At 45.7% G+C, this 21537-nt stretch overlaps 1 protein-coding gene across 3 annotated transcripts; it reads right to left on the bottom strand.

Moving 5' to 3' along the window:
* Positions 1-1017: 1017 nt before the first annotated feature.
* FAM220A (family with sequence similarity 220 member A) lies at positions 1018-19638 on the bottom strand. 3 transcript variants are annotated; one of them, XM_044233837.1, is made up of 3 exons: positions 19281-19638; positions 5162-5349; positions 2755-2790 (listed from the first exon to the last, which is right to left on the bottom strand). In XM_044233837.1, exons 1-2 carry the CDS (start codon positions 19464-19466, stop codon positions 5251-5253), a joined length of 285 nt encoding a protein of 94 aa, XP_044089772.1. In that variant the 5' UTR covers positions 19467-19638; the 3' UTR covers positions 2755-2790; positions 5162-5250. The 3 variants fall into 3 exon arrangements, with proteins under 3 accessions (XP_044089770.1, XP_044089771.1, XP_044089772.1); XM_044233835.1 differs by lacking the exon at positions 19281-19638 and having other exon boundaries at positions 1018-2790; positions 5162-5247; XM_044233836.1 differs by lacking the exon at positions 5162-5349 and having other exon boundaries at positions 2677-2790; positions 19281-19514.
* Positions 19639-21537: the final 1899 nt, after the last annotated feature.

The following is a 21537-nucleotide window of genomic DNA, read 5'->3' as shown; positions in this document are numbered from 1 at the left end:
GTGAGTTAAAGCCTCTGCCTTCAGCTCGGGTCATGATCCCAGGGTCCTGGGATCAGGCCCCGCATCAGCTCTCTGCTCAGCGGGAAGCCTGCTTCCCCCTCTCTCTGCCTGCCTCTCTGCCTATTTGTCATTTCTGTCAAATAAATAAATAAAACCTTAAAAAACTTTAAAGACATCCCTTTTATAACTCAATCATGGAAACAATTTATCTAAATGTATCTTTTTTAAGATTTCATTTATTTGACAGAGCACAAGCAGAGGGAGGAGGGAAAGCAGACTGCCCCCTGAGCAAGGAGCCTGATGCAGGACTCAATCCCAGCACCCTGGGTTCATGACCCGAGCAGAAGGCAGAAGCTTAAGTGACTGAGCCACCCAGGCGCCCCATGTATTAAAAAATTAAAGAAAAAAGTTGTTATTGTGAACATTTCCTCAAAGTGGTGTTCAGAAAAAAACACAACTTATTCTAATATAACTAATTTATTTAGCAACGGATATTCAATAGAGAATTCCATTATTTGTTCTTTGCAACTGGCTGAAAATTTCTATTCTTGCAATTTACAAGACAAAGGAAATAAAACATTCGATGGGTCATGGAAAGCTCTACCCCAAAAGAATAGACTTGATTTAAAACAAGACAAAAGGCAGGGGGGTAAGGGTTTGACAAGAACACAGCTCCCATTTTAAACAATTTTTAAATTGTTTAAATTTTAAAACAATTCTGTGTTCTCACTTGACCATCCCTTGGTAACTCACCATCCCTTGGTGACCCCAGAGGGTCCTAAGCAGGGCTCTCACTGCCCAACTAGGACAACGTCCTTCACACTGGCTGCGATCACAACACATTCTATGTCCTGGAAGGAAAGTGAGAGCAGAGTGCTGACCTAGCTTCCTAGGTTGTCTTTCAAGCTCTGCTTCTGGTCTTCTAAGTCGGCAGCCTACTTGGACCGATGCTGAAAGACTTCTCAGTACGAGGAAGACGGCACTGATAAAAGACAAGGTGACCCGAGACCACACGCGTAAAAGAAGACATTTATTATGCTAAATAACACATTTTCTTCTCCATTTTCCCCAAACACTAAAATAGCACATGGCATAGTGAGTTAGCACACAGACAGAGAGAAGCAACCAGCAACCCTGAAAATGGGTAAGTCTTACTTTGGGACGCCTGAGAAACCCATGCTCTGAAGGGACCTTTCCCGGAGTTCCCAACCAGCAGAGGGATTACATTACGTCAGAGAAAATGTTGGGATCAGAAATACTCCCGGCTCCTGGCAACTTTAGGGGCAATACGAGGTCTGTCTCCCCTTAACTGAGCCGCCGCAGATGGTCTCGAGGTCACTTTTATTTCAGGCGACACAGCTAAGGCTCCTAGTTTGAGAAAGGATTATACTAGAAGGACTTCGAATGTTGCAACTTTCACTGCAGGGCCTCCATTTAAACTGCATTTTGAAGGGAAGGAAAGGGAGGTGAGAAAAGTCATCAAATTTTGCTGCAGACCGAAATTATCCTACAGAAGGCCAAGAGCAAGTAGGAAGGGGCTGACTTGAACAAACGGCCGCTTCCACCCAAGAGAGAGGAGAGACTATCAGGATGGTAGCCCTTTGGAATGAGCGTTGAAGATAACATAAAAAATGTTGTTACACCTTTCCGTTCTAACCTGACATTTATATAGGATCTATGAACGTTCTCCTTGAAATGGCATCCCAATACTGAATGTCTTTCAAGCACAAGTTAAAACACGTTCAAAAGTCTTCCGTCACATCAACCAACTTCCCGTGAGTTGAAATTCCACTCAAAGAAATTCCACTCTGATCATACAAACTGAAGCAGGAACTTCACGGCTGCCCCGTGTGCATCCAGATCCATGTGAAAGAAATCATTCTAAGACAAGTTTTAAAATTAATCTCACTATTTTTATTGTTCGGCTTGTACCTTAACTATGGCGTATTGAATTTGCTATTTCAAAAGCTGGTAGAGCCAGTAACACCAGGATTATCTGCAGATCGTCCGAGGTACTTCTTACACTTGAAAGCATCTTCTTGGATTCTACCGTTGGCTCCGAAAACAGGGGCTCTGAGTGGCCAAGGAAAACACTTTGTGTCTCATTCAGGAAAACCTGGGGGTATGCGTGCAGCAGTGGAGAGAGGACGAAATGCAGGCCAGACAGTTCCAACTCAAAGCCTAGCCCCTCCAGAAGAGCACTTGGCGGTTCCTCCTCAGAAATCCCTGATTCTGACCGCTTCTGAGGGCGCGGTAGTCCTGACGCCCGAGACTCCGCTGTGCGGCCCCGTCCTCCATCGCGGTTGGTGGCCCCGGGCCCTCCTTCCAGCCAGTGCTTCAGCAGAGCCTCCCTCACTCCGCAGCACACCCCAGCAGGACGCTCTTCTGCGGGAGCACAGAACACATGCACAGTCTTGCTCTGACCCGCTACAGAAGCTGCATTTCTTCGTAATGATTCTTTCAAACATGGAAGCGCTTTGTTGCCATTGTGAAGGAAGAGGCTGGCCTCACTCGAAGCATTTTTCATTTTCACTGATAACTCCTCATTTTGTGAATTTCCATCCCCATCAACGGCAGGCTGAGGCATCCAGGAGGGAGAAGGCGTATCTGTCGGGCAAGGGCTCTCCCCCTGTGCTCCTTCAAGTCCATACAGCAGCCAGTCTGAGTCCTGTCCCGCCGCCTGCACCTTCCCGAGGCAGGTGTCCCTCATGCTGTGTGTTCTCCGATGTGGTGAGCCTGACGACGCCTCTGCCAGTCAGCGGAAGGCCTTCAATGGATCTCAATATGAACCTGGAAGAGATAATCGGGAGTATTATTATGAAGACAGACCCTTGAAAGAGCCTACACATACCAGGTACTTCTAACAGGAAGATCTTTTTTTTTTTTTTTTTAAGATTTTATTTATTTATTTGACAGAGAGATCACAAGCAGGAAGAGAGGCAGGCAGAGAGAAAGAGGGAAGCAGGCTCTCCGCCGAGCAGAGAGCCTGATGCGGGACTCGATCCCAGGACCCTGAGATCATGACCTGAGCTGAAGGCAGAGGCCTAACACACTGAGCCACCCAGGTGCCCCAGGAAGATCTCTTTAACAGTCTCTGGTACCAAGGACTCCTACATTTTGACAAAAAACAGGATGACAACCTACCAATTAGAGATCACAACAAAAAGAACATACTTTAAAAGAAAAAAGAAGAAAGAAAACTAAACAGTACTTTATTACTGCAGGGTTTCCTAAAAATATTTAAAATTAAAAAAAAAAACATTCTTAGGCTTTGTAGTTTTCACAGCTATTTAGTTATTTCTGTGGGTTCTATAAAAATCTGTCCTCTATTTAATCAGGATGTAACTGGATGACTTAATTATGCAAACCAAGGCCCTACCTGACGTGTCCTATTTGAGACTGAGTCTCAGTGACTCAAGCATGACAAGCCACTTTTAAGGAATCAAGGTCAACATTATTTACAGATCTGCTGTCCACAAAGCCCTCCCAGGAAAAACCGGCGTGGAAGTCACGGCCTCAAGGAGGTAAGGAAGATCAGGGCTGTCAGGGCACGGACCTCAGCAAATTTTGGAGTCTCATTAAGAGAAGAAGTCACCGAATTTATAGGTACTACAAGTAAAAAAAGGGTGGAGAAAGTTTCTTGGGCTTACATCCCCACTCTCAAACTCGACTAGTCCGAGATTCTGCGTGAAAACTTCGGGACAGAAGTTGATTTGTAACCTCAGCAGTGGTTCCAGAACAAACTCAAGGTGGCCCATATGGTTAACATTCTTGCTATACCTGCAACGCTAATGGGACCAGGCTTTTTCTGTGACCAAGAATCATCTTTCTTTGACATCATTATGCCCCCAATGGGGAAGATGTGTCAAGAAAGGCTGTGAAAGAGCCTTGAGACAAGGAAACAAGCTGAATGGGCTCACTGTCCACTGCGTCGCTGGGTTACCTGAGTTTAGGGGGCCCTGCACCTGACTCTGAGTTGTAAAAACTGTGAGAGTAAAAAGATTTCTTATCCAAATAATTAAAAACTCGGTTCAGAGGAATACAATTGATTATTACCCTGTGAATACTGACCATGTGTACTGATCATCTGCACCGCACTTTGGCATTCCTGATTATGTGTGTGCATGTTCTGTCTAAATTATCCTTTAAACCGATTAGAACATCTAATTAATATAATTAATGAGTTAGCATCTAATTAATGAGTTCCCTCATTAATTGATGAGTTAAAAAAAAATGTTGACCCATGTTCCTTTAAAAAATCATAACCCCAGAGCATTAATACATGGAAAATAAAGAAATACATCGACTGTATTTACTATCTTTCTAGAAGGCCAGCCTAAGGAAGAACAATGTAAGGAAGACACACAGCTCTGCTGGGTGAAAGGAGGGATGGAAACGTGGGACGTGAGGCAGAAGCCAGAGAGCACTCAGCTCGTTTCCCACAGAAAGACAAAGCCTGAGCACGAAGAGTCAGGAAGCAACAAGTGTGTAGTTCAGAGTGAGAGAAATCCGGACAAGGAGAGCCCGCTGGAGCTGAGATGCTTGGCTGTGGGGACAGAGAAATGGGGGGCAGGAAGCTGCAGTTTCTCTAACCAGGGGAACAAGCTAGGTGAGTGTGAAAGTGTGTTACATTTTTTTAAAAATGTAAAGAGAGGGGCGCCTGGGTGGCTCAGTGGGTTAAGCCGCTGCCTTCGGCTCAGGTCATGATCTCAGGGTCCTGGGATCGAGTCCCGCATCGGGCTCTCTGCTCAACGGGGAGCCTGCTTCCTCCTCTCTCTCTCTCTCTGCCTGCCTCTCTGCCTACTTGTGATCTCTCTCTGTCAAATAAATAAATAAAATCTTTAAAAAAAAAAAATGTAAAGAGAGGGGCACCTGGGTGGCTTAGTGGGTTAAGCCTCTGCCTTTGGCTGAGGTGATGATCCCAGCGTCCTGGGACTGAGCCCTGCATCGGGCTCTCTGCTCAGCAGCGAGCCTGCTTCCCCCTCCCCCCCACGCCTGCCTCTCTGCCTACTTGTGATCTCTGTCAAATAAATAAAATCCTTAAAAAAAAAAAAACTAAAGAGAGTACACTAGGAAGAAAATAAACAATTGCTGGAGGCTGAAGCAGAAGCAAAAAGGGCAAAGGGAGAGGGCGTGAAGCCAACAAGGGCTAACGAGGTACGGGGTCATGATGCAGGGAGCGTGGCCTCCATCAGCAGAGCGACTGAGCGACATTCGGCCAGGAGACGGTGGCTGGATCTGCACTTCTGACTAACTCCTTGGGCTGCAGGGTGGTGGCTGTGGCGGGTGGAAAGGAATCACATAGACCAATGAGGAGGCTACTCCAATTCCACAGGGGAAGAGTTGAGGCTGTGGATGAAGAGGAAAGAGAAAATATTTTTCCACTTGGTAGCTGACGGATGTAGAAAGGGAGACCACCACCAGTTTCTCTCGTTTCACTTCTAGGTAATGAAGGCATCACGGATGGAGAATGGAGAGGAGCAGCAGGTCTGGAAGGACGTCTAACAGCTCAGATGGGGACACACGGAGTCTGACTGTGGGAACTGGACAAGCATTTGGATTATTAATAAAGTGGTTAGCTCAAGAGTGACGTCAGAGCTCAGATCCAGATTCTGAAGTCTCCAGTTTTGGGGAGATGGGTAAAAAAGAGAAGATGGTAAGATCCAGAAGACCAGGCTCTCCAAGATCTAGTGAGGGCACCCCAAAGCCACCAAGGGGGAAGATTCGAAGCAACTCGAGAAACTCCATGTCATAGACACCAAGAGCGTCAAGCACTTCAAAAAAGAGGGCAGTTAGATGTGTTTCTTGCACAACTTCATTGGCTCCAAATAAACTCTAAACTTCATACGATCTTCTAGTGTAGCGGGTGCTAAATGGGGTGACCCCAACTCAAGGAGTAGAGGAGAAAATATCTGATCTCTGCCTAGCTCATTTTATCTCATTCCCCCTTTAAGTTTTTCTAAGTTTTACAATATATGCCATATTTTGGTGGAGAACCATATAGTTTATAAATACATCTCTATCTGGAGGACACGTTCAAAATTTTTACCAACAGAAATGTGATCAATCCTCTAAAGAACTGAAAAAATGTATTTGAACAGGATAAAGCAGAGTCCAGAGTGCTAACCATTACACAATGGAACCCGCTGAACAGGATAAAGCAATACACAAATGCAAGATGCCATTTTTTAAAAATTGTGATATAACGTTACATTGGTTTCAGGTGTACAACATGAGGGCTCAATGTTTGTATATATTACAAAATGATCACCAGGAGTTGACATGCGTCACCACCCATTACCATTTTTTTCTTGTGATGAGAACTTTTAAGAGGTACAATCTTCTAAGTGTGGATTCTGGCTACAATTCAATACAGCTGACCCTCAAAAACATGGGTTTCGATTGCACAGGTCCACTTTTATGCAGGTCTTTTTCCACAAATACAGTACAGTCCTGTAAAAGATTTCCTCTTCCTTATGTTAACATTTTCTTTTCTCTAGGTGGCTTTTTCTAAGAATACAGCATATGGCACAAAATATATGTTAACTGTTATTGCTAAGTTAGATTTTTGGGAGTCAAAAATCTGTGGATTTTCAATTGCACAGGGGTCCTAACTCCCACCATTGTTCAGAGTCATATAGACTTTCAAAGTTTACCCCATCAAAAACTAGTCAACTTCTCTGGACAGTTCTTTCAAGTTTCCAAAGCATATTTGTTCAAACTCTCCATTTATATTACTGATTTCAAATGTACTAAGAACATTTTCCTGAAATGAAAGCATTCTCAAATATACATATCCATGGGGCGCCTGGGTGGCTCAGTGGGTTATACCTCTGCCCGCTGACTCAGGTCATGATCTCAGGGTCCTGGGATCGAGCCCCACATTGGGCTCCCTGCTTGGCGGGGAGCCTGCTTCCCCCATCTCTCTGCCTGCCTCTCTCTCAGGTGTCAAATAAATAAATAAAATCTTAAAAAATATATATTCACATATATTTATGTGTATATATATTAGCTTTTATTTAATTTACATGAGAGAGACCGAGCATGCGCAAACATGAGCAGGGGGAGGAGCAGAGGGAGAGGGAGACCAAAGTCCAGCTCGATCCCAGGACCCTGAGATCGTGACCTGAGCTGAAGGGAGACGTTTAACCAACTGAGCTATCCAGGCACTCCTTAAGAATGTTTACAAATACCTTATTTTAATATGTATTAAAAATATATTTGAGAAGCACCAGGCTGGCTCAGTTCATTAAGCATCTGTCTTTGGCTCAGGTCACGGTCTCAGTGTCCTGGGATGGAGCCCTGCAGGCAAGCACCTGACTCAGCAGGCAGTCTGCTTTCCCTCTCCCTCTGTTCCTCCCCCTGCTCACGCCCTCTCACACCCAAATTTTTAAAAATATTTTTTAAAATAATAAAATAAAGTAAAAAATTCTTAAGAAAAACATGTCACTTAATAGGTAGGGGCCACCTCTCAGGAAAATTATCTAACTACTTTTAGCATGTCCTTGTACAAGGACTTAGTGCTGTTCAGAAAGATGAAGTATTTCCAGAATTGTGTTAAAATACTCCAGCTAGGGGCACCTGGGTGGCTCAGTGGGCTAAGCCTCTGCCTTCGGCTCAGGTCATGATCCCAGGGTCCTGGGATCGAGCCCCGCATCGGGCTCTCTGCTCTGCAGGGAACCTGCTTCCTCCTCTCTCTCTGACTGCCTCTCTGCCTACTTGTGATCTCTGTCAGATAAATAAAGAAAAAAATCTTTAAAAAAAAAAAAAAAATTAAATAAATAAATAAATAAATAAAATACTCCAGCTAAGGTACCACTAATATAATCACATATTTAGTAATGTTAGAATATGTTGTTTACTGAAGATCTAGTTCTTTAATAAATTCAGTAATAAACTACATATTTAATCTTGACAAAAGTACTTCAGGTCAGGGGTGCCTGGGCGGCTCAGTGGGTTAAATCCTCTGCCTTCGGCTCAGGTCATGATCTCAGGGTCCTGGGATCAAGCCCCGCATCGGGCTCTCTGCTCAGCAGGGAGTCTGCTCCCCACACCCCTCTGCCTGTCTCTCTGCTACTTGTGATCTCTGTCTGTCAAATAAATAAATAAAATCTTAAAAAAAAAAAAAAAGAAAAATTTCAGGTCAGTGAAAACATTTTGGCTCTGATCCCTCAATTAATCAACAAAAACTACCTTTATTTATTTATTTTTTTTGGTCAGCAAAAACTTCACACTAGACACACACGTTATTTTGAGAGCCAGAAATAATTTTCAAATAATTTCTAAGCAAGTGAAGTATTTTTTATGGAAGTACAGTTGACACACTCTACATTAGCTTCACATGCACAAAAGTGATTCAACAAGCTTCGACATCGTGCTCTGCTCCCCACAAGCACAACTACCATCTGCCCCCACACAGCGCCACTACAATACCACGGACTGTATTCTCTACACTGTACCTTCCACGCCTGGTACTTATTCATTCCATATCTGAAAGCCTGTACCTTCCACTGCCCTTCACCCATTTTCCCATCCCCCCACCAGCCCATCTGGTACCCATCATCAGTCTGTTCTCTGTATTTATGGGCCTGTTTCTTTTTTTGGTTTGTTCATTTGTTTTGTTTTTTAGATTCCACATGTAAGTGAAATCATATGGTATTTGTGTTTGTGAAATATTTTTATAACTTATTCTCTCACCCTACTACGTATATAGATATATCACATTGTACCCAACATACATAATTATACAATTAACTGTCCTTAGCCCTAGAAAGCTCATCACCACATCCTCCCCTAACCCTGTGTTAAGTCTACAAAATAATAAGCAGCATAAACTCTGGCAAACTTATCCACCAACACGGAGACCATCAGGGTAAAGGAAGGAGTCTATTTGGAAGTTCAAAACAGTATGATTCAGAAAAAAAGAAGTGTGGTACTGGCAGTAAGTTCCTGAACTTATTTCCTCACCCGACACGCCCCCAAAAAGGTAAAAAAGGTTGAAAATGGAGCCACAAAACCAGAGGGGTGATGTGCACAGGGAAACAAGATTATCTGGGTGCGCCCACAATTCCAGTGCAGACAGGAGAAATCATCCTCTCCCAAAATCCCTGTTGGCTAGAGGCAGCTGACCGGCTGCACAACAATAGGCCTGACCCACTTAGGCAGCTGCTGCCCTCTTGGACTGCTGTCACCTTACCTTCCCTAACCTGAGCTATTAATGGCCTCCAGGACCTGACAGTCTGGATACCACTGCTCTGTGAACTAAAAATAACCTGGCCTCTATGCTGCTGAAAGCCAGTTGGCAAGGCTATCTCCAAAGGGGGCTGGAAGAAGACACAGCTCCACGAGCCAGGTTGGGACTACAATGGCTTAGAGTGGGGTCCTGCTTCACAATGGCTCACAAACACACTCCAGGCTCATCCTGGCCTTGCCTGGCTTCCGGAGCTTCCAGAAGTGAACGTCAGTATACCTTAACATCACTGTGCTCACGACTGAAACAATCACACTGAGGAGGTGGCCAAAACACATTCTTGAAATTGCTACCCAGCATGGGGCACCTGGCTGGCACAGTCCGTACAGCATGCAACTCTTGATCTTGGGGTCTTGAGTTCAAGCCCCAAGTTGGGTGTAGAGATTACTTAAGGCAATATAAAAATAAAATTTAAAAAATAGTAAGACTTTAAAAAAAAAAAAAAAGAAAAGAAAGAAGGTGTTATCCAGCTCAGAGGATGAGAAGCAGGAACAACTCAGTCTCCCCGTTAAGCTGAATCATAACCACAGGAAACTTACTAAGAGTGCTGAGTTCCTGTTACCAATCACTCAGCACATCTAAATCAAACCTGCCCTTAAAAAGCCAGCCGTGCGGCTCTCGCTAAGCCACCACCCTGTTTCCTCCCCCTTTCACCTGCCTGCCAAAGGTATGCTCACACGTGGGCTGTGTCCCGACTCCAGGACCTCGGGCAATCCTCTGACCTCAGCGTGCTGTGAGGACTCACTGTGTGAGAGCGCCTCGCAACTTCTCTGACTGGCATGCTATAAACAGCAGCTCTCATCGTCACCAAGAGTGTTTTAGGGAATGAACAACAAAATGGGGTGTGGGGGAGGGTTCTGTGAAGCAGAAGACGCAGGAGTGACCACCGGATGGCAACATGGAAGTGGCCTCAACACAGACTGCATGTTTCCGGGGAGGGGTGGAAGCCGAGGCCCAGGCTGCAGTGGCCGACCAGTCAACAGGGAGCATTTTAACTTTTAAAATTATTTACAATGCAAATAACCTTTCCTTCAGGATTCTACTCCGACAATTTCCTGCTACAAATTCAATCAGGAAGTGTTCACTGAGCTCCTCTCCAGGACCAGGCACTGTTCTAGGCACTGGTGTTACGACAAACAGGGCTCTTCTTCTTGAAGCTCACTTTCTAGTAACATACACTCAAGGACAAAAATGTCGTTCACACAGTTTTCACAGCAGTGCAATCTGGATACTTATCACAGGAGATTTTATGTATGTATATGTATTTTCTAACCAGAATAAATTAGGGTTGAATTCCTCATAGCCTAAAAGTTGGGAAGGTCTTTTTTTTTTTTTTAAAGAGTTTATTTATTTTGAGAGAGAGAGCCCACAAGCAGGGGGAACTGCAGAGGGAGAGGGAGAAGCAGATTCCCTGTTGAGCAGGAAGCCCAATGAGAGACTGATCCAGGACCCTGGGATCATGACTGGAGCCAAAGGCAGACGCTTCACCAACTGAGCCGCTCAGGTGCCCCTAGGAAGGCCTTCTAACTAGGGCGAATCCAAAGTCAAAAAAGATTATTAAATCTGACTACATAAAAATAAACCTCAGGGGTGCCTGGCTGGCTCAGTCAGTAGAACATGCCACTCTTAATTTCAGGATTGAGTGTTCAAGACCCACACTGGGTGCAGAGATTACTTAAAAGAGAGAAACAAAGAAGCTTTTTCAAAAACAAGTAAGTAAAGTTTGGTATGTCAAATATACATCATAAGCAAAATCAAAATGTAACTAAAACAAAACAAAACAAAACAAACAAAAAAAAACCCCACTTTTTAACTCTTACCTAACAGATACAAGGCTCTGAGAAATTACAATCACCAACAACCAACAGGAAAATGGGCAAAAAACATGGGTAGTTCACTCCCACCCCCAAAAAGTGAATGAGTCTTTCACTGACATACCACGTAAGGAAGTACTTACATAAGAGAGGCATGTTGCCTCAAACAAACACAGCACAGCCACTCCCAGTAGCTCCCCCACTGCCCCCCCCATCAGGAGCCGCCATGGTGTCCCCCCCAGAGTCTCCCCGCTTCCACCCTCAACTCTGAAGTGCAGTAACAGTGAGCCTCCTGAAATGCTTGAACACAGGATTACCATATGACCCAGCGACTCTTCACTCCTATATCCAAGAGAAATGAAATCACATCCACACAAACCCTATTCGTGAATGTTCCCGGCAGCCTTACTCACTCATAATAGCCAAAAACCGACAACAGCCTGAATGCCCAACGGATGGATATGAAAGACAAGAGGCGACTACGGAAGTGTCACAGATTGGAGACACGGCAACTAAATGCAGTGTCGGGTCCTGGAACAGGAAAAGGACACAGTGGGGAAAACTGGTGAAACCCCAACACATCAGACTGATGTTCATCTCTGAGTTTTGTTTTTTTTTTCCCCCCAAAGATTTTATTTATTTATTTAACAGAGATCACAAGTAGGAAGAGAGGCAGGCAGAGAGAGAGAGAGGGAAGCAGGGTCCCTGCTGAGCAGAGAGCCCAAAGCGGGACTCGATCCCAGGACCCTGAGATTATGACCTGAGCTGAAGGCAGCAGCTTAACCCACTGAGCCCCCCATCTCTGGTGCCCCTCATCTCTGAGTTTTGAACTGTGCTATGGTACAGTTAGAATCCAACAGTAGAAGATGGGTAAAGCTTCTATGGGAGCTCTCTGCACTATTTTTGCAACTTTTCTCTAAGTCAAATCATTTCAAAGTAAAAAAGTGAAACAAACAAACAAACCAAAAACCTCATTCTGGTTTGGATTTTTTTTTTTTTTTAATACCCCAGTGTAGGGCGAGGAGATGAAGATGGTGTAGGCTTGAGGAAATAGATAAAACAAGATTAGCAAAGAGTTTATCCTTACTGAAAAGGGATGACAGATATATAAATAAGTAGTAAAGTGTGTGCCACTGCCACACACACTTTGCCACTGCCTTCGGCTTGGGTCATGATCCCAGAGTCCTGGAATCGAGTCCCATATTAGGCTTCCCCTGCTCTGCAGGGAGCCTATTTCTCCCTCTCCCTCTGCCTCTCCCCCTGCTTGTGCGTGTTCTCTCTGTGTCAAATAAATACATAAAATCTTAAAAAAAAAATAATAATCCTTTAGGGGCGACTGGGTGGCTCAGTCGTTAGGCATCTGCCTTCAGTTCAGGTCATGATTCCAGGGTCCTGGGATCGAGTTCCACATCAGGCTCCCTGTTTGGCAGGAGGCCTGCTTCTCCCTCTCCCACCCCCCTACTTGTGTTCCCTCTCTCACTGTGTCTCTCTCTGTGAAATAAATAAATAAAATATTAAAAAAAAAATCCCTTAAAAAAGTAAATCACATTGGGGCGCCTGGGTGGCTCAGTGGATTAAGCCTCTGCCCTCAGCTCAGGTTATGATCTCAGGGTCCTGGGATCAAGCCCCATATTGGGTTCTCTGCTCAGCAGGGAGCTTGCTTCCCCCACTCTCTCTGCCTGCCTCTCTGCCTACTTGTGATCTCTCTCTCTCTGTCAAATAAATAAATAAAATATTAAAAAAAAAAAAAAGTAAATCACATTACACAAACATCTCCCACTTCGCTCAGAGTACAAGCCAAAGTCCTTATGAAGGTAAGAGGCACCACCATCCCATGTCCCTCCCCACCTCCATCCCCCAGTTTGTTATTGTGATCATGTAAGAACAGAATTAAGAACACTCAGAGGTGGCTGAGTGGGAAGAAGCTGGCTGGCTCAGTGGGAAGAGCATGTAACTTTTTTTTAAATGAAGGATTTATTTATTAGGGAGAGGGAAGGAGGGGGAGGTGGAGAGAGAGAGAGAGAGAGAGAGAAAATGCGTATGTGCCCATGAATGGAGGGGGATCTCAAGCAGACCCTTATCGGCCCTTACAAAACTATCAGAAGGTGCTATGGTCTCAATGTCTGTCCCCCCCAAATTCATATGCTGAAACTCCAACCTGAAGATGGCCGTACTAAGGCAGGGAAGCCTCTGGGAAGTGTGCAGGTCATGAGTAGAGCCCTCACGATCGGGACTGGCGTTCTTACAAAATCACCCCACAGAGACCCCCCAGCCCCCCTGACTATGAGACAAGAAGGCACCTGCTAGGAAAAAGAACTCTCGCAAGGGCCCGGCCCTGAGGGTGCCTCGATCTTGGACTTTCCAGCTTCCACGCTGTGAGAAATATGTTTGTGGTTTATAAGCCACCCCTGTCTGTGCAAGTAAAGAACCACTGGTTCTTCTCCACAGATCGTTTGAGAAGCAATGCCTAGGCTCTCCCCTGAATTAGGGCTGCTCCCCCCAGGTATAGGCAAACACATTTTTTCTTTCAAGATTCTATTTATTTATTTATTTATTTGAGAGAGCACAAGAATGAGATAGCATAAGCAGGGGAGGAGCAGCAGGGGGTGAGGGAGAAGCAGACCCCCCCCACCCCTACCCCCACCGAGCAGGGAGCCTGATATGGGGCTGGATCCCAAGACACAGGATCATGACCTGAGCTGAAAGCACATGTCTAATGGCCTGAGCCACCCAGGCACCCCCACTTTTCTTCACTTTATATATGGTTGGTATCTTTTTTTTTTTTTTTAAGATTTTATTTATTTTAGAGAAAGAGGTAGGCAGAGGGAGGGGGAGAAGCAGACTCCCCGCTGAGCAAGGAGCCTGACATGGGGTTTGGTCCCAGATCCCCAGGATCATGACCTGAGTCAAAGGCAGAGGCTTAACTGACTGAGCCACCCAGATGTCCCTGGTTGGTATCTCCTAACATCAGCACATATAGATCTAACACACTTTAGTATCTGCTTGACCCATTATAGGACTTTGTGTAAGACTTAAGAACAAAACAAAACCAAAAAACCTGACTCAAGAATACAGATATTCACTGCACCATTCTTTCAAATTTTATATAGGTTGAAAATTTTTCTAAAGTTTATGAAAAACAAACCATGATGAAGGCATTCACTCGAATGGAAAGATTCCCTACTGTGTTTTCCGCATGTTCAGTACTTATCATCTCAAAGTGCGCAGTCGTTCCTCAGCTCAGAAGCCAGAACAAATTCCTAACTGAGCTGATGCTTCTGACTTGACTCATTAAGATTTCGCAAAGCTTATATACTTTTAAACATTTTCTTAATAATCTCTAATTTTCCCCAATCGAGCAACAGAATAAAACTCATTTCAAGCTGCACTTTGGCCTGTAACTAGGATCTCGGGATAGTTACTGCTTCTTGAAACTGTTCAGACTTAAGACCATGCAACCTGAGTCAATGCCAAAGTCCTTTCAATGCTCCTACACCTCTCAGTCTGAAGCTCCTTCTTCATGGACCAGCCTCCTCCTGTTCTAGAACAAGCCAGGCTTGCATCCGCTGTAGGGCCTACTCTCCACAAAACAAGATACACCTCTAACTCAGACATCTCCCCATCCCCAAGGCTTAAAGCCCTCACCGCTGATTTCAAAAACTTTTGTTCAGGGGCGCCTGGGTGGCTCAGTCATTAAGCCTCTGCCTTCAGCTCAGGTCATGATCTCAGGGTCCTGGGATCGAGCCCCGCATCAGGCTCTCTGCTCAATGGGGAGCAGCTTCTCCCTCTCCCACTCCCCCTGCTTCTGTTCCCTCTCTTGCAGTCTCTATCAAATAAATGAATAAAATCCTAATAAAAAAAAAAAGCTTTTGTTCAAATGCCACCTAATCAACGAAGCCCACCTGCTTTATTTACAAGGCAACCAGTTCTTCCCGCCCACCTACACTCCTGAACTCTTTTATTTCACTGGAATGAACGAATACAGATTTTTTAAGTGACAGGTGAACACAAAGACAGGGAGTTGTGGATTGACAAAGTCTATCAGAAAGGAGACTATGACAGAGCGGTCAGAACCAGGGGAGAGAGCCCGCACACACAGAGGAACCAGAGGAAGCTTCCCCGGCCTGGCTAGCGCAGATCACTCCAGGGCAGTGTGGCCCATGTCACGGTAGACAAGGACATTGCTCAGTGTGACAACGATCATCCACCTTCACCATGTCCTTTCTCTAACCTTTCTGAGGCCTTCTTTTTTTTCCCCCCTTGGGGACAGGAGCAGAGGGACACAGAGAGGATCTTAAGTAGGCTCCATACCCAGCTCAGGGCTCTGAAAATCCTAAGGTCATGGTCTGAGCTAAAATCAAGAGTCAGAGACACTTAACCAACTAAGCCACCCAGGCGCCCCTGAGACCTTCCTTTTTTTTTGGAGACCTTCCCTTTTAATCGTTTATAAATCTAGGTGACCTGAGCCCAAGATACTTGATTCTTCCCTCAGGCAGCATAACTGAAAAGTTGGAGGCATAACCAGTTACATAGGTTCTCCGCACAGTCTATCATCTTGTTTTTACTAATTTTAATTTTTTTTTTTAAGATTCTATTTATTTACTTGCCAGAGAGAGAGCACGGGAGAGAGAGCATAAGACCACAAGACGGGGAGCTACAGGCAGAGGGAGAAGCAGGCTTCCCACCGAGCAAGGAGCCCGATTTGGGACTCATCCCAGGACCCTGGGATCATGACCTGAGCCAAAAGCAGATGCTTAACCGACTGAGCCACCCAGATGTCCCACTATTTTTAACTTAGTATTTCATACAGATTTTCATTTTTCTACTTGTATTTTGGATTCTGCATAAGTAGGATGCTAATGACTCTAGCAGATTAAGGCTGCTTACAAATTTTTTTTTCAGAATTTTTAAAATTTATTTTTTCTTAGGCTTCCAAACAGTATTTTATATTTTTATTTTTTGCAAACAATATTTTAAAATCATAAAGCTCCTAGGTTTACAAAGCTCTTTTGCATCTGTTTTCTCATTTAATCACCTTGCATGTTAAAGAGGTATCAATCTCCTGAGAAGGTCTGCAAACGATGCAGACGTCCTAAGTAAACACACGGGACATAGCATCCTTTAGTCCAGCACCTACCATGCAGAGGCTGGGGACACAGTGTGGTGAGTAAAAAGGCAGCCACCTCAGCTGTCCTCTTACTTGGATGCTATTTCCCATGGCACTTCCCTTTACAAGAGGCCAGAGTAATTAAACCCTTAAATCAGATTAATTTAATTAGTGATTTTCCACAAATGAACAGCAACTCTAAACCTGCAAGGGCATTTTAAGTAGCAGATTAACTATCAGAGTAAAGAAGAGATACACCCCGCTCCCACCCTCTCCCCGCCTCAGCACGTGAAGTGACTGCCGTGGCACCTGAGTTCTTAGACAGCCGCCAACGACCCTGGTGACCACTCTGTGCTCCCCTGCCCCCACCACACCCCTCACCTAACAGCCCACACGCTACCCCTATAGCTCAACTCCTGGGCTGTGCTGCACCTGGACGGCTAATCCAGGTCACGTACTGTCAAGTACACCAAGTCACCCATTACGGGCTTTTGGGATTGGTGAGCACTGAGTCCTTCTGACAGCTCAAACCACTCCAAGTAAAGTTAATTTCCCTCCTCCTAAATACATCTACTCTCAATCATTACGGTGCAAATTCCTTATTATGAAATTTGTACTTGAATAACTGTTCCTGAGGTTTTCAAACAACTACAAACAACTGTGAGATTTGGAAACCCTAAGCATCACATTAGAAATGGAGTCCTTTATTCCTTATTGCTTATGGAACAAGCAAGCCTTCAGTACTCTTGCAATGAAGAGAGCAAAAGTGCAAGATCACATGGATTTGGTGATCATGCACATCCTGAAATCAGAAATGAAGTGTGAAACTGTACCAAATGACTGAACCAAAGGAAGAACAGCTTGTCCAAATGCCCAGGGGCAGATAGGCAGAGAGTAGTAAGGAAACTGTGGGAAAGAACAGTAAACAAGAAGCAACCCAAGTAAGAAGTTAGAGAGGTGGGCAAAAGCCAGATCTGCAGGATAAAAATATGTGTGAAGTGCCTCCTGTGGGCAACGAGAAGCAGTTTTGTTCTGTTGTTTTGTGGGAAAGGACACCTATGTTTAAAAAAAAAAAAAAAAGACTTCTCTACTGCCCGGTGGGAAATAGATGGTCCACGTGAGTGATTATGGTGGTCTGGATTAGAGGGTAGTCATATACAAGTAAAGGAATGTATGACAAAGGTGATTTTTTTTTTTAATGTACAAAACATGGTAATTTTTTTTTCAAAACATGGTAATTTTTACCATTATGTACTAGCTTTTCTCTTACAGTAGTTCTTGTAATTCTGCATGTGACTGCAAAGCATTAATGCAATTCTAGACAAAAAGTTCCAAACTAGGAGCTTGGGGGGGGGGGCAAATGCAGACGTGTTTTGGCCACAAAGTTTACTTTCTTTTTTTTTTTTTTTTTTAAGATTTTATTTATTTATTTGACAGAGAGAAATCACAAGTAGTCGGAGAGGCAGGCAGAGAGAGAGAGGGAAGCAGGCTCCCTGCTGAGCAGAGAGCCCGATGCGGGACTCGATCCCAGGACCCTGAGATCATGACCTAAGCCGAAGGCAGCGGCTTAACCCACTGAGCCACCCAGGCGCCCCCACAAAGTTTACTTTCTTAAAACTTGAGTTAATATGGTATCTAAAAATTAGTATTTCCAATTCCTCTTGAAAAACACTAGATCTAGCGAACAACTGTTGGCTAGTGGCAACTGGCTAGAGCACAGGCTTTCTGGTTTCCCCCAATCGCCACACCCAGCACCTTTAACTCGTTCCTACTACCTGCTAGAAAAAGATTTCACTTTTCCACTCTTCCATTCTGGTACTTCCACTTAGGGGTGCCAGAACCCCTTGTTCAAATAAAAGTATCCCAATTTGGATCTTAGAACAGAAAGGCAGGTTCATCTCATCTCACCTTAACACAATTTTGATCAAGAACTGATTTTAAGGGGCGCCTGGGTGGCTCAGGTCATGGTCTCAGGGTCCTGGAATCGAGCCCCACATCGGGCTCTCTGCTCAGCAGGGAGCCTGCTTCCTCCTCTCCCTCTGCCTGCTTCTCTGCCTACTTGTGATCTCTGTCAAATAAATAAATAAAATCTTAAAAAAAAAAAAAAAAACAACTGGTTTTAAGTAGCCATCACGAGTGATTAGCACCAAAACCCAAGGGTCCAGGTACAGAGACAATTCCATGCTGATACAATCAAACCAGAGGGGACAAAAAGGACAACACCTGCATGGTCTCAACAGCCCTGTCCCAGCACTCAGCCTTCCTCATTCTGCACATGAGGGAGCCACACAAGTACTGTCAGACAGGAAGCTCCGTGAGGGCAAGAACCTGTCCCTCCTCCATCCAAGCCCGCGCCAGGCACTCCAACAGGAGCTCGGCATCTGGCCATCTATGATACACTTATAAAGGAAAATTCTCAATCCGACGACTTTTCATCCCACTAGAAAAAGACATCTGTAATTACCACGGGATGAAGGAACGTCATTTACAACAAAGGCGATCTCCAGGGTGCTGAGTGTGTGTCCACTTTCTCACATCTGAATAGTTTCGGGACTCTGAAACCTTTTGCGTCTCTGCCCCTTCCACCTCATTTTGCCTCCTCTTCAGCCTCACCCCGCTTCCATTCCGAACAGGATTAATCAGATACAGCTATCAAAATACTAACTCATTTTAGGGATCAAAAATAATTTGTTGAAGAGCTTCGTAAAGTTTGGCAACTAGCAAAGTCAACCACAAACCCATCTCGCAAACCCAACCATATATAATTTTCTGGGCAAAATTTCCTCTTCAGGGCCTTTCCACCGGTGCCAGTTTCCACCATCCCCGCGGACCCCACGCCCCAGCTGTACAGCCTCAGCCTCGGGAAGCCGCTCCACCCCGCCCCCAGCCTCATTTGCAGAACGGGGAACAACAATAACCTCAGCGGGTTTTCCTCCCGTGGGGTTGCAGGAGAAAGGCACAGTGCCTGGCATACACTCAGCATCCAGCTTGGCAGCTCCTGTCAGCATCCTCGCCGTCCCGGGCGGGCTGGGCCGGGCCCCGGGGGGCGGACCGGCACTCGGGGAGGGTCGGGGGAAAAGGGCCAGCCAGGCAGGCGCGGCTCACTCACCTGCAGGCGGACGTTGAGCATCATGGAAGCCACGATGTAGAGGTAGGGGAAGTTGATGCGCAGCCGCCAGGCCAGGTCGAAAAAGATGAGCAGGGTGCGGGTCAGCCCCTTGCAGAAGACCCCATAGGAGCGGGCGGCGGCCGAGCGCGAAAGGCGGACAGCCAGGCCCGACAGAGCCGCCGCCATATAGACCGGCGCCCGCCGCCCGCTGCCGCGCACCGACCGGCCACGGACCCGGACCGCCCGGAGCTCCGAAGCCCGCCCGCCCTCTCCGCGCCGCGTTGCCCCCGGGCCTCCACCCCGGCCACTGGGCCGCGCTCGGCGCGCTGAGGGAGCGAGGGAGGCGGTGGCGAGGTCGGGGGCGGGCGGGCGGCGGGAGGGTAGTCAGCGCGTCACACTCCGGGAAGCGCCTCCGCGAGACGCCGCCTGGTCCAAGCCTGGCCGCGGGGCCTGACGTCACAATGCCCGCGCCGCGCCTGCGCATCTCTGTCCCGCCCCCTACCCCGCCCCCTGTCACCTTCCGCAGGTGAGACGCGCATGCGTGGGCGAGGCGGGGGCGGGATGCTCCGGCAGAGCCGCGATGCGTTGTCTCCGTCTGCCCCCTAATGGTCAGGCGGAAAATTAAAACAAACGAGAAGGTGAACAGTGAATTTGAATTACAATGTACAATGTCAATGTCCTTAATAACGGGGAACTGTACACTTAAAAACTGTTAAAATAGGCAGCTCTTTTTGCCCACGGGTCCTTTCCCGTGCTTTAATCAAGCTACCTTTTTGCACCTAAAAAAATCAATCAAAATAAAACAGTTAAAATAGCAAGTTTGATGTTATATATATCTAACCAGAATTATAAAAAGCAAACAAAGAGAGGCTTCCTGGGGCGGGGGGGCAAAACATGCTCCCCATGTAGATGTTTTCAGGACCCCTGCCATTGTTGTTCAGTGTTGACTTAGGTAAAATTTAATCTTTAATAATTTTGCCCGTCACTGAAAGTCTGGGAATTTGGTACAGGTGAGGAAAAAAGAGTTTCACTGATGAAATTAAAAGCAAATCTCAAGCCTTTTAAGAAAGCAACAGTGTGAAAAATTGATTTAAGTGTAAAAATTCTTTGCTCTGAAATGGGTTTGCAATAACAATCATTATTGCATTAAATAACTTTTAGAAGTCATTTAAGGGGAGCTTCAAGGTGCATCTGACTCTTGGTTCCCCTCAGTCCTGGTATCCAGTTGTGGTCTCTGGGTTGTGAGATCCAGTCCTGCACACTGCCCAGAGTGCTGAGTCTGCCGGGGTTTCATTACTGCTCCCTCTTCCCCTCCCTCTCATGATTTCTCTCTTTCTAAAATAAATAGAACTTTAACTTGAAAAAAAAGTCTGGGGCGCCTGGGTGGCTCAGTGGGTTAAGCCTCCACCTTCAGCTCATGTCATGATCTCAGGGTCCTGGGATCAAGTCCCCCATCGGGCTCTCTGCTCAGCAGGGAGCCTGCTTACCACCCCCTCTCCCCCACAGCCCTCCCCCCTCCCCGCCTGCCTCTCTGCCTACTTGTGATCTCTCTCATCCTGTCAATTAATAAGTAAAATCTTTAGTGGGGGGGAAGAACACCTAGGCGGCTCAGTCAGCTAAGCATCTGCCTTCTGCTCAGGTCATGGTCCTGGGGTCCTGGTATAGAGTCCCACCTTATGCTCCTTGCTTAGTGGGGAGCCTGCTACTCCCTTTGACTGCTACACCCCCTCCTTGTGCATTCTCTCTGACGAATAGAGAATATCTTTATTAAAAAATAAAATCTTTATTAAATAAATAAATAAATAAATAAAATAAATTTCTCTACCAGGAAAGAAATTCACATTCAAAATCATTAAAAATATTTTTTCACTTTACTCACCTATAATCCAAAGACTATAAATCACAGCGGACACTATCAGTTTTGTCATTATGACTATTATTTAGCATTATCATTTTTCTTTGAATATCTACTGCATAAGAATTGTACTTTTTGGCAGGAGGCGATTGGTTGGCTCAGTTGGTGGAATATGGGACTCTTGATCTCAGGGTTGTGAGCTCAAGCCCACCTTGGATATGGAGATTACTTTAAAAAAATTTTTAGGGGCACCTGGGTGGCTCAGTGGGTTAAGCCTCTGCCTTCGGCTCAGGTCATGATCTCAGGGTCCTGGGATGGAGCCCTGCACTGGGCTCTCTGCTCAGCGGGGAGCCTGCTTTCCCCTCTCTCTCTGTCTGCCTCTCTGCCTACTTGTGATCTCTC

The sequence above is a fragment of the Neovison vison genome, chromosome 14 (assembly GCF_020171115.1).
Source record: "Neovison vison isolate M4711 chromosome 14, ASM_NN_V1, whole genome shotgun sequence".
Classification (NCBI taxonomy): Eukaryota; Metazoa; Chordata; class Mammalia; order Carnivora; family Mustelidae; genus Neogale; species Neogale vison.
The sequence above is the reverse complement of the archived record's forward strand: the minus strand, read 5'-3'. Positions and strand labels throughout refer to the sequence as shown.

Coding starts and splice junctions, on each gene's coding strand:
- FAM220A (XM_044233835.1), bottom strand. CDS start 2,710: ATGAGGGACACCTGCCTCGGGAAGGTGCAGGCGGCGGGACAGGACTCA.